The 13,270-nt window shown below is 41.8% G+C and overlaps 1 protein-coding gene across 1 annotated transcript in view; it reads right to left on the reverse strand.

Annotated features, from left to right (window-relative positions):
- Positions 1–13,270, reverse strand: part of LOC122941131 (ATP-binding cassette sub-family C member 2-like) — a 252,760-nt gene that overhangs the window by 142,938 nt on the left and 96,552 nt on the right. Inside the window, exons 4-6 of the mRNA XM_044298157.1 lie at positions 5,021–5,194; positions 3,127–3,273; positions 2,654–2,788 (exon numbers count right to left, since the gene is read on the reverse strand). Of these exons, the coding sequence (XP_044154092.1) occupies positions 2,654–2,788; positions 3,127–3,273; positions 5,021–5,194 (456 nt within the window). The remainder of the gene's footprint in view (positions 1–2,653; positions 2,789–3,126; positions 3,274–5,020; positions 5,195–13,270) is intronic.

Here is a 13,270-nt window from a genome sequence, read left to right on the forward strand (position 1 = left end):
CTAAAAACTACTTCCAAAAATATTCAGCTTTGATATTAATGAGTTTTTTGGGTTCATTGAGAAAGTGGTTGTTGTTCAATAATAAAATTAATCCTCAAAAATACAACTTGCCTAATAATTCTGCACTCCCTGTACAATACATTCCAGAACTGTAAAGGTTACATAGGATTATAATCAATATAATGCTATGCGTTCCCATCAGTGCTACGTAGGTCAGGACGGGAGCTCTCACAGACATATGCTTCAAGTTCATACATTAAACTCGCTCGTGTGAAACCAGCCTTAGGCCTCATGCACACGACCAGAGGCCCATTGTAGAAATGCCTATATGACATGCTGTCCGCATCTTTTGCGGCCCCATTGAAAAACTGCGGCTCGTATGCGGACCTGAACAATGCTCGTGTGCATGAGGCTTTCGGGAATTAAAAAATTTGTCACAGAAAATGTTTCAGGGGTGGTTCTCTGAAAGCCGTGGTCTCCTGGAGAGGTTTAGTTTCATTACTATAAAATATATTAGCCTTATATAGTATTCTATATCGTCTTTCATATTATAAGGTATTTTACATGAAATAGTTTAATGCAGAATTTTATATTACATAGGGGGTCATTTATTAACCTGAAATACGTCTATATTAGAAAGGTTTTTTGTGCAGCAATGTGCGACTTTTCCCCACTTAGCCCAGGTCTAAAAGTGGTCTTAAATTTAGACTGGTGCTGGATGTGCTGAAGTTATGTACAGGCTGGCACCTCTTCACCAGATATCGGGATTATTAAGACCGGAGTGTAAAACGCCTGTCTTAATCAATGTCCCCCATAGTTTTTATATTAGATAATGCTTTATATTGTTACATAATTTTTATAATATATAATGTTTTTCATTGTATGTTGTTCTATAGCATGCAGTGTTTTTAAATGATATGCCGTCATAACATAAAAAATACATAATATTAATCTTGTTTTTATTATATATATATATATGACATGGTGCTTATATTATATAGTGTTTTATATGATATGGTGCTTATATTATATAGTGTTTCATATTATAGCATGTTATATTTTGTTTTACATTACCTAACATTTTATATTATTTTATGATGTAGTGTTTTATATTATATATTTATATTGCTTCATATTATAGTGTTTTACAATATACATTTTATATTATAAGGATATCTGTAAAGAATAAATCAAGGCAACTGGATTTACTGTAGATTTCTTGTAGTTCTTCCAACGAGTGAAACGTTTTCAAGAAATCTACAGTAAATCCAGTTGCCTTGATTTATTCTTTACAGATATACCATGACCTGGATAAATGAGAACCTTCACAGCCATATTATGAGGAGGTTTATATTAGCTATTGTTTTATATTACATTATGTTTTATATTATGTTATGAATATGTAGTGTTTTAAATTTTATGGGGTTTTATATTCTCAAGTATTCTATATTTGTTGTTATTTATATTATCCAATGTTTTACATTATACATATAGTTTGGCATTGCAAAGTGTTTCATATCATAAATTGTTCTATATTACCTGGTGCTTTTTATTTTTGTATATATAGTTTTATTTAGATGGTGTTTTATATTATATTATTACATTAGATGGTATTTTATATGATAATATTACTTTAGATGGTGTTTTATATTATATAGAGTTTAATAATAAATGGTGTTTTATAATATATAGTGTTTTATATGGTACAACGTTATTACTTACATTCAGCGCAACTCGGATTAGAGACTGAAATGGAAAAATCCCACAAACAACGGAAAGAGTCCAGAAGATGAAGAGGGCTCCAGTGTCTGTCCGGACACAGTACCTTCGGCCATGGTGACTGGAAGAAGCGCCCACCTAATCCATTGGATTCTGAGAGAACACATTGCATGGCCATGCGATAAGGAATCTTACTAATACTCCACTAGGACACAGGAGCTGAATACAGGTTCCAACAATTGCCTACCATCCGTACCAGCCAAATTCTTTGTTCCCGCGATACTGTGACGTCAGCGGCTCGAGATTTGTGACGTGAGACGCCGAAGCGGCCGGTACACTTGCTGCTCGTGGCAGGACGGCCTAGCGGAGGACAGTCTGGTAAAACCTTGGAATAAGGTAGGAACCTGAATTGGGCACATAATATTTTTAGCCCTGTGCGGACACATTGATACAACTGTGGAGAGACTGCTTGATTGAGAGACATCTCTATGCACGTGGACACTTTAATCCGGAGCCACACGAATTTGTATCGGGACACTACATTTGCGGTCTGCGGTTTCATTGCCACCATACAATCCTAGTGGTGGCAAGTGTGAATTGTGATTGATTAATATATAAGGTTTGCGCAACTATCACTCGCCAGTGTGATTTTATGTTGGTACCACCTATCATTTTATGTGATTTTATTATATTTGAGTGTTGTTATGAATTATTAAATATTACTTTCCCCATGGTCCAGCTAGTGTGAGTGCTCACTCCTTTCTTTTTTTTGTCATATTGTTTATTTAGATGGTGTTTTATATTATATTATTACATTAGATGGTATTTTATATGATAATATTACTTTAGATGGTGTTTTATATTATATAGAGTTTAATAATAAATGGTGTTTTATAATATATAGTGTTTTATATGATACAAAGTTATTACTTACATTCAGTGCAACTCGGATTAGAGACTGAAATGAAAAAATCCCACAAACAACGGAAAGAGTCCAGAAGATGAAGAGGGCTCCAGTGTCTGTCCGGACACAGTACCTTCGGCCATGGTGGACTATTAATACCAAGATCTAAGTGCACAGGAAGATGTACAATCAGACTACATGTTTTGAGTGCCAATATAAGACATACATTATTCTGAATAGAGATGAGGAGTATATCAGGTCACATTCACACAAGGCACACTTGTTATTGAGTTTGGTGCAAATCTCCTGGGGACCTTTTGATTACAGACAGCAACTACACTGAACAGTCAGAGCTGCAGTGCAAAGCATAGGGGAGGGAAAAATCAATAGCCCGTGCTGCACAAACACACAAACTCCATGCTAATGTTTTTAGCCAGAGGTGAAAAATGATTGTACTAGTATTATATATAACATTCAGGACAGATCATCCAAACAGTTCTTACCCATGTTACAGCATGGAGGGCCGGATTTACATAGAGGACGGTAGGAAGTATTTTGTCAGAGTTGGCGCTTGACTGTCCGTCCACATGTTCTGATATTGTGATTCCGATTCCAGCAATCGAAGTGCATAAAAGTAATAACGTCAGGATCTGTAAAAGAGGAAACGTAAATCTAAAGGGACAGGTTCACACTGTATTCAATACCAGACACAACCTGTGGACAGGAGTGGCGCTGTTTCTAGGCTAATCTCGGACAAACCCTTTGACCCTTTTCAAATCAAAAGAACACGAAATTTGACAAGGGAAACACAACCTTTTGTATCTGTGTGTCTGTGTGTGTGTGTGTGTGTGTGTGTACACCTATATTATACCTTCCATCATCCCATATATTACACCACGGCTCCTATGACTCTGGATGAGTCCGGCACTACAAGGATTCGCAGCGTCACACGATATGTTCTTTAGTTAGTATTTCACAGAAGGTGACCCCGGCACTGACCTGCTGTACGGATTAGAACAGGACATACAAAATACAGCTCACTAACATCCTATTATAAAAAGGTCACTAAGGTCACCTGCACACGTCGCGGAATACATGCGTTTTCTTTGTGAAAATTCCTGTGCAAAAAACCGCAGCGTAGTACAGTACCAGCAAAGTGCATCAGATCACACAAACCTCATATACACTTTGCAGGTTTTTTCTGTGCGGTAATTGGCCTGCCGTGCGGGATTTCTAAATCTGCAGCATGTCTATAAGGTTTGCAGTTTCAGTTGTGGCGTTCACCCTCATCAATGGAAGGGCGAGATCTGCGGCAAAACCGCATCTAATCCACATCCAAAAACACATTGCAGATTTTGGTGCGGATATGCTGCACAAACGCACATAAATCCGCACGGAAATTCGTGCTTGTCTTATGTGCATTTACTGGTGGCCTAAAGGTGCCGTGGCCGATAGATCTACAGGATTAGATCAAAAATAGTGCCACACCTGTACACAGGTTGTGTCTGGTATTGCAGCTCAATCCCATTCTCTAGAATGAAGCTGTGAAGCTGCAATACCAGGCACAACCCATGCACAGGAATGGCGCTGTTTCTAATACAAAGCAGCCATGTTTTTCTATTGTACTGAGCTTTCAGATTGCAACTTTATGTCCCCGACAACATTTTTAGCACCTAAACAGTGCACCTGCAGGGTAGCAGTAAGGCCTCCTGCACATGAACGTGTGCGCCCTGTGGTCGTGCTGCGGCTAGCAAAATGTCTGTGTGGCAGCCGCAGCGGATTGTGGACCCATTCACTTTAATGGGTCCTCGATTTGGCCGTTCTGCAAAAAGATAGGACATGTTCTATCATTTTGCTGAACGAAGGTACGGGACGAAACCCCACAGAAGCACTCTGTAGTGCTCTCGTAGGGTTCCGTTCTGTGCTTCTGTTCCGCACCATTCCGCATCTCCGGATTTGCGGACCCATTGAAGTATATGGATCCGCATCCAGATCCGCAATACGGCCACGGTGCGCACACGTTCGTGTGCAGGAGGCCTAATTGTCTGTATCCATATGTCCGTGCCTCAATCCTGCAAAATTAAAAAGAACATGTCCTATACTTGTCCATTTTGCAGACAAGGATAGGACTTTTCTGCAGAAGGGACAAAGAAAATGGCGGCATGCACACGGCTGGTATCAGCGGTTTGTGGATCGCAAAACATACTAAAGCATATATGGTCGTGTGGCACATCTGTATACAGGTTGTGTCTGGTATAGCAGTTCAATGCATTCACTTGAATACAGATGAGTTGCAATACCAGACACAGCCTATGGACAGATGTGGCACTGTTTTTAGGAATCAGGTCGACAGGCCAAGGGCTCTTTTGTCAGGATTTTAATGTCTGGGTGACTTACCTGCTTGGTCAGATACAGTTTAGTAATAGGGGATTTCACTTTGTCCGATTGACACAAGTTGAGCAGCTGCCAAGGTGCACAAAGCCAAAAGAAGATCAGAGGGATCCAAACCAGAACTGTCTGCTGAAAACATATCGGCAAATCCGGATCAGGTCTCTCCAGCAGAGAAGAATTCTGTGAAGAGAAGAAGAGTCAGGACTCCAGGCTGTGTAGACCAGAGATGACTTCTACGTAGTGGTAATCATATTTGCTTTCCTATGAACAGTGGCATCGGGTAGATCCTAAAGAAGTGACGTCCAGTGTACAATATTTTTAACATCCTATCATCCATCGATACAGGACACCCCCTAAACTAATGCGTTTCAGTCACAAGTAATGTAAAAAACACACACAGCACAGACTCTAATCAATTCAGACACCCATCATGAATAAGGACCCCAGGCTCAGACTCCAAAATAAATTCAGACTCCAGATCAGACCCTACTATAAATACAGGCCCAAAAAACTAAACACAACCCAACATACAGTGCACTGGTATATATAGATATGTATCTGTAGATACTAGATACCAGTACATTACACATGTGAATACATTATGCATGCCAAAAATACTGTTCTTAGCCAGAGAAAATCCTCCTATTACTTCCAGTGGCTCACTGTCTAGGGTTTTATTCTCCAATAAAGAAGGTCATGGGTCCAAGACCTGGCTGTGACAATTTAAGAGATAGAATGAAAGTTAAATAATTGGTGTATCCTGAAGCCCTGACAGTACTGGGGAGACTCCCACCTCGTTATCATAGTGCTGACTCAATATAAGGGGTCAGACAGCAGAGCAGGGAATTACTGCCTGGTGCTTCACTGTGCCAAAAATAAATTTGACTTTGGCCTCCTGCCACAAATACTAATTAAGTTGGTCAGGTGGCAACAGTACTTGTGCTGCCAAAAGAGCATTGACCCTTTCAGGTATAGACCACCAGGGGCGGACACAGGCAGCAAAGGGCCCCTGTGCAAAGGATGTACCTGCCCCCCCCCCCCCCAAACCACACATACAAATATAAACGTATATGTGCAAATAAAAAACATCTTGTAAATATGTTTACAATATGTATATATATTCTTTTCATACTAGATCACGCCTCTAACTCTGCCCAAAGCATAACTATACACACCCAGTCCCCTTAATGCCCCGACATAGTAATTATTCCCCCTTTGTGCCAGTACATAGTAGCTATGTCCAGATTTGTGCCCCCTCACAGTAGTAATGGTCATATATGTGCCCCCTTCACAGTAGTTATGTCTAGATATGTGCCCCCTTCACAGTAGTTATGTCTAGATATGTGCCCCCTCACAGTAGTAATGGTCAGATATGTGCCCCCTTCACAGGAAGTTAAAAAAATATACTCACCTAGTTCCTCATGATCACAGTTCAGCTGCTGGTGCGCCACAGCAGTAGCAGGATGTAGTGTCACACATTGCCGGTCTGTGTAGGAGGAGGAGCACAGCAGATTCCTGGCCGCACCGCTCCTCCTCCTACACAGACCAGCAGTGTGATGTGTGACACTACATCCTGCTACTGCTGTGGAGCCAGGTCCATATTTAGATTTGATGCTGCCCCAGGCACTTTAGTGCCAGCTTTCTTCCCCCAATGAAGTCCATAGCTAATGGTAAAATGCTCCCTAGGCCTTCAGCTATCTCTCAGGACTCCCTAATACACTTGGACAATTAAAGGACTGACCTGTTATGTGTGCGCTTGGTAGCTGAAGGCATCTGTGTTGGTCCCATGTCCATATGTGTCCGCATTGCTGAGAAAAATGATTTCTTATATACAAACCATTACACCTAGAGGCTCCGCTCTCTCTGCAACTGGTAAATGGTGGGATGACATTTTCACTGCCAGGCCCTGTCAAAGTAGACAGGGAGCAGCAGTTGCAGAGACAGCAGAGCCTCTAGGTGTAATGATAACGCCCCTGTTGCTCCTAGAGAATCATTTGCATATATTCAAATATTCATTTTTTTTCTCAATAATGCAGGCATATATGAACATGGTCCCAACACAGACCGGCACTGATGGGTGGCTTTAGCTCTGCCCTAGCCATTTTACAGGCTAAGGCAGCGCTAAAGCATGTCCATTAGTGCCAGTGACATCAGCGGGCTCACTGCCAGGTGGAAGCCACCCCCAAATAGTATCCCCAGTGGTAATAAGGCTCCCTACAGTGCACCCAGTACTAATAAGGCCTCCCTATAGGGCACCTCTTATAATCTATAAGGCACTTCTATAGAGCCCTCAGTAGTAGTAATGCCCTCCACCACTGCCCACAGTATTTATAATGTTCCCTGCAGTGCCCCCTGTAATTATAATACCTCCTGCCATAACCCCCGGCGTTATAATCATCTCTGTAGTGCCCCAATAAATTATAATGCCCGTCCTCTCCCTCCAGTCTTCTATACCATGCAGTCCCATGTAAATAACACCAGTCGTCCCCCACCAGTTTTCTATATGATACAGTCCCATGTAAATAACTTCACTCCTCGCCCCTCAGTCTTCTATACCATGCAGTCCCATGTAAATAACACCAGTCCTCTCCCTACAGTCCCATGTAAATAACTAATCTTCCTTACAGTTCTCTATAACATACAGTCCCATGTAAATAACTTAAATCCCCTCCTTCACCCCTTCCAACACATAGTCCCATATAAATAACATCACTCCTTACCCTCCAGTCTTCAAAAATATCCCTTGTAAATAACACCAGTATTCTCTCTCCAATATTCTATAACATACAGTCCCATGTAAAAAACATATCTTTCTTATAGTCTTCTATAACATACAGTCCTATGTAACTGACACTCCTCCCCTCACTTCAGCGCCTCTAACATACAGTCCCATTTAAATAACATATTTCCCTCCCACTAAGCAGGGAGGATGTATAATGGGGAGAACCACATGTCCCAGCATTTCTCTGACACTTACATTCATTCCATGGCATCACAGGTGTCCACTGCTGAGCGCTGCCTCTTTCTGCACTGGTCACATGACGGTGACCTCATCACAGGTCCTACCTCCACTGCTGAAAAGATCACATGACTATGATGTCATCGAAGGTCCTTCAGCTATGGAGTGTAGACACAAACAGGCAGCAGATTCGCAGTAAGTGCTAATCTGCCCCCCCCCCCCTCCAAAACTCCACCCCCTCCACACCAAGGTGAAAAATATGATAGGATAAAAAAATAAACGCCTCTGCTTGCACTGGGATTGGCCCCCTCCCTTGCTGGGCCCCTGTGCAGCTGAACCAGCTGCACAGGCGGTATGTCCACCCCTGTAGACCACATCAGACCTCTGAAGGTGTCCTGTCACTATCTAGCAGCAGATCCTTTCGTTTCTGTACAATGCGATGTGGGACCTCTGTGGATTCCACTTGTTTTTCCAGCACAATCCCATGGATCCACAATCAGATTGGAAGAATTTAGAGGCCAACTCATCACCTTGATATTTGTTATGTTCCTTAAACTATTCCTAATCATTTTTTTTGCATGGTGGCCAGGGAATTATCCTGTTTAAAGAGGGTGCTGCCAAAAGGGAATAGTTCTTCCATGTGTGTCCTTTTCTATGCAAACAACACGTGTTTGGTGAGCCAATGTGGTCCCATGCTAAAGCAACAGAAAGAAGTAATACAGATCAGCGGGAGGGTTGTTTGGCTGATACCAATCTACTGTCTATAGTGTAATGACCCAGAGTGCCATTACTACTCCTTTACCCAGCTACTGTCTCCTATGGTTAACCCAATGTCATGTGTGTCTTTATTGCAGGTCTTTCACATTGTGAATTCCTATTTCCTATTATGTTATGCAACTTGCAACTGTATATGTTCATGTAATGTACCTGGTTCACCAGTAGGTGGCAGCAGACTTGGCAGAGCTACATTTGCAGAGGATGGAACCTTCTTCCCATTCTCATGCTCCTCTAAGGAGGGGAGGGTTGTAGTTAGGAGAGATCAAAATCCTATGTGCCTAATGAGAGACTTTGAATGTGCTTAAATTCATTATTGACAGTAGAGAGACTTTAACCCCTTAAGGATCGGGCTCATTTTCACCTTCAGGACCAGGCCATTTTTTGCAAATCTGACCAGTGTCACTTTATGTGGTGATAACTTTAAAACGCTTTGACTTATCCAGGCCATTCTGAAATTGTTTTTTCGTCACATATTGTACTTCATGACACTGGTAAAATGTAAAAAATAAATTATTTATAAAAAATACCAAGTTTGCCAGTTTCAATTTCTCTACTTCTATAATACATATTAATACCTACAAAAATAGTTATTACTTTACATTTCCCATATGTCTACATCATGTTAGGATCATTTTGGGAATGACTTTATTTTTGGGGGACGTTACAAGGCTTAGAAGTTTAGAAGTAAATCTTGAAATTTATCTGAAATTTTCAAAAACCAGCTTTTTAAGGACCAGTTCAGGTCTGAAGTCACTTTGCGAAGCTTACATGATAGAAACCACCCAAAAATGAGCCCATTCTAGAAACTATACCCGTCAAGGTATTTAAAACTGATTTTTACAAGCGTCGTTAACCCTTTAGGTGTTCCACAAGAATTAATGGAAAATAGAGATACAATTTCAAAATTTCACTTTTTTGGCAGATTTTCCATTGTAATATTTTTTTTCCAGTTACAAAGCAAGGGTTAACAGCCAAACAAAGCTCAATATTTATGACCCTGATTCTGTAGTTTACAGAAACACCCCATATGTGGTTGTAAACTGCTGTACGGGCACACGGCAGGGCGCAGAAGGAAAGGAATGCCATACGGTTTTTGGAAGGCAGATTTTGCTGGACTGTTTTTTTTTGACACCATGTCCCATTTGAAGCCCCCCTGAAGCACCCCTAGAGTAGAAACTCCAAAAAAGTGACCCCATCTAAGAAACTACACCCCTCAAGGTATTCAAAACAGATTTTTCAAACATCATTAACCCTTTAGGTGTTCCACAAGAATTAATGGAAAATAGAGATACAATTTCAAAATTTCACTTTTTTGGTAGATTTTTTGGTGTTTTTTTTACACCGTTTTTATTTTTATTTTTTTACGGTGTTTACCTGAGGGGTTAGGTCATGTGATATTTTTATATCGATACGGATGCGGCGATACCTAATATGTATACTTTTTTATTTTATTTAGTTTAGTTTTAAGTTTTACACAATGATCTAATTTTTTAAACCAAAAAAATCATGTTTTAGTGTCTCCATAGTCTGAGAGCCATAGTTTTTTCAGTTTTTAGGCGATTATCTTAGGTAGGGTCTCATTTTTTGTGGGATGAGATGACGGTTTTATTGGCACTATTTTGGGTGCATATGACTTTTTGGTCGCTTGTTATTACACTTTTTGTGGTGTAAGGTGACAAAAAATGGTTTATTTAGCACAGTTTTAATTTTTTATTTTTTACGGTGTTCATCTGAGGGGTTTGGTCACGTGATATTTTTATAAAGCTGGTCGATTCGGATGCGGCGATATCTAATATGTATACTTTTTTTTATTTATGTAAGTTTTACACAATGATTTCTTTTTTGAAACAAAAGAAATCATGTTTTAGTGTTTCCATAGTCTAAGAGACATAGGGCCAGATTTATCATTAGCTCAGGTCAGAATAATGGAGTGAAAAAGTCCCAAAAAAGTCCCAAACGCTAAAACTGCGCACAAATTTTTTCTGCTCTGCACTATGCTCTCCAGTTTTCTGAAAGTGGGCGTGTTTTCTTATGTAAATGAATCTCTAGACAGATTTACTATTGGGACTATTTAAAAAGTCGCAGAAAAGTCGCAAAAAAGTCGCAATTTCACTCCAGTGAGGACCATGCTTATCTTATGAGACTTTATAATAGAACATGCTACTTTTTCATAAAAACGTGCGACTTTTTCGTAAAGATGTGCGACTTTTGTAAAGCTGCTTACTGACGGATAAACTGCTACCGTCAAACCACATTTATTACAGTCTTAAAGGGCCGATCATAAATCTGACTTGGCTAAAACTGACTTTAGCTATATGTTAAAGTGGAGTGAGCTGTCAGAGTCATGATAAATCTGGCCCATAGTTTTTTCAGTTTTTGGGCGATTATCTTGGGTAGGGTATGATTTTTGCGGGATGAGATGATGTGGTTTTCGCAAATCCCTCTGAGGAAAAGTAGAAAAAGTACTCTGCTGCACCACGTGAGAAGAGCAAAATACCAATATGGCTGACCGTACCTCATTGCAGCCTGAGAGAGAGAAGGGCTTGGACCCCGTGGAGGAGACTGAGGAAAGCGGACCCGTGATTATGAGGCCCGGGCCGCAAGATGGAGGAGAAGAGGTATCGAACCTCCACCTTATACAGACGCCGCCGAGCCGGTCGAGCCCCGATATTCGGCTCCCCAGCACCTGATGAGGGAGCTGCGCTCTGTCAGCCATACTAAAGTACACCTCAAAAATAAATACTATGAGGAGCTGACGAAAAAGATGATAGACGAGCCGCTGGACTCACTACCAGCGTTGCAGAGATGGTGAGGGAGGGTCCTCTCCTTTTCTAAAGAACAGGGATATGGTTTCCTCCGGGATGAAGATTCCAGCCGGGACTATTTTGTGAATAGGAGTTCGGTGAAGAGGTCCTATCTGCTGGAGACCCTCCATAACCTCAGCGCAGGGGAGATTGTGGAGTTCATCCCAGCTGAAGGACCGCGCGGCACCTATGCCACTGGCGTCGTACGCCCCCTGCCAGAGCCAGAGGATTGGAAAGAGAAAAAGGAGCCACTGCTTCAGCGCCGTCAGCCAGGAGAGTTGACACCCGCAGTCCGCCATCACATATGCTGCAGGTGGGTTACCAGACCACTAGCCAGTTTCATGGGCCTGTTGTTGTATGGCAGCCTGCAACTGCCACCATAGAGTCTGACCAGCCCTTGCAGATACGTCCGCGCTCCTGGATAGAGTGCAAACCCCCGACACCAGCGTTCAAAGAGTGGGCAGCTAACATGGAGCAGATGCGTCGCAATACACTTGGAAAGCTTGAAGATTCCCCATCATGGGATGAAGCCCACATCTACAAAGGTGACTGTTAAAGGGATACCTGAGCTATCTTCTGATGAATGGGATTCTTGAAGCCCCCTGGAGACCGATGTACCCTCAGAAGAAGATCCTTACCCATAAGAAGGCTGGCTGGCCAACTTTGTATTTCACTACACCTAGGAAATTGACTCTATGGCACTCGGAGAGCACCCTTAAATAAGTGGAACTCTGATTTGTTTTATTGTCTTAGTGGCAGTTTCCCAGGCCACCTCTGAGCCCATTTTTCCTTTTAATAGTCTCCCTCATGGACTCCAATGGTACTGAAAAAAAAAATCCCAGTTGCTCCAGGTTTGCACCATTTTATCCTTCTTTTACACCCCTTCTCAAGTTGTCTGAGACGTTAAACCAAGTTGTATGTAACAGTTCAAGTCAAGTGCCCAGAAAGACATTTTTCTCCGTTTTATGCTACTTAAGACTCGAGTTTTACACATCCGAGACTTTGCACTTTAAATACCCCATGTGGATTACAAATGACATTATTATCTCACATGGATTACAAATAATGACATTCAACTCCCCAGGCTGCCACCTACAGAAGTTCTCTGATGACTCTGCCATAGTCGGCCTTATCTCAGGTGAGGACGACTCAGAGTACAGACAGGGGACACAGGATTTTGTGGACTGGTGTCAGCGGAACCAGCTCCAGATCAACGCGGACAAAACCAAGGAGCTGGTGGTGGATTTCCGCAGACACAGGCCCTCTGCTTTGGTTCCGGTGAACATAAAGGAAACGGACATTGAGGTGGTGGACTCTTATAAGTACCTGGGTGTTCACCTGAACAACAAACTGGACTTGAGCCATAACACTGATGCTCTTTTCAAAAAGGGTCAGAGCAGACTCTATTTGTTGAGGAGACTGAGGTCCTTTGGAGTGCAGGGGACGCTCCTAAAGACCTTCTTTGACTCAGTGGTGGCATCAGCCATATTCTATGGTGTGGTTTGTTGGGGGAGCAGCTTATATGTGGCTGAGAGACAGAGATTAGATAAGCTCTGTACTAGGTTGTCCCCTTGATCCAGTGCAGGAGGTGGGCGACAGAAGAACTCTAGCAAAATTAACATCATTGTTAGATAATGTCTCCCACCCCATGCACGAAGCTATTGTGGAGCTGGAGAGCTCCTTCAGTGACAGACTGTTGCATCCTAGGTGCACGAA

The sequence above is a fragment of the Bufo gargarizans genome, chromosome 6 (genome assembly GCF_014858855.1).
Source record: "Bufo gargarizans isolate SCDJY-AF-19 chromosome 6, ASM1485885v1, whole genome shotgun sequence".
Taxonomy (NCBI): Eukaryota; Metazoa; Chordata; class Amphibia; order Anura; family Bufonidae; genus Bufo; species Bufo gargarizans.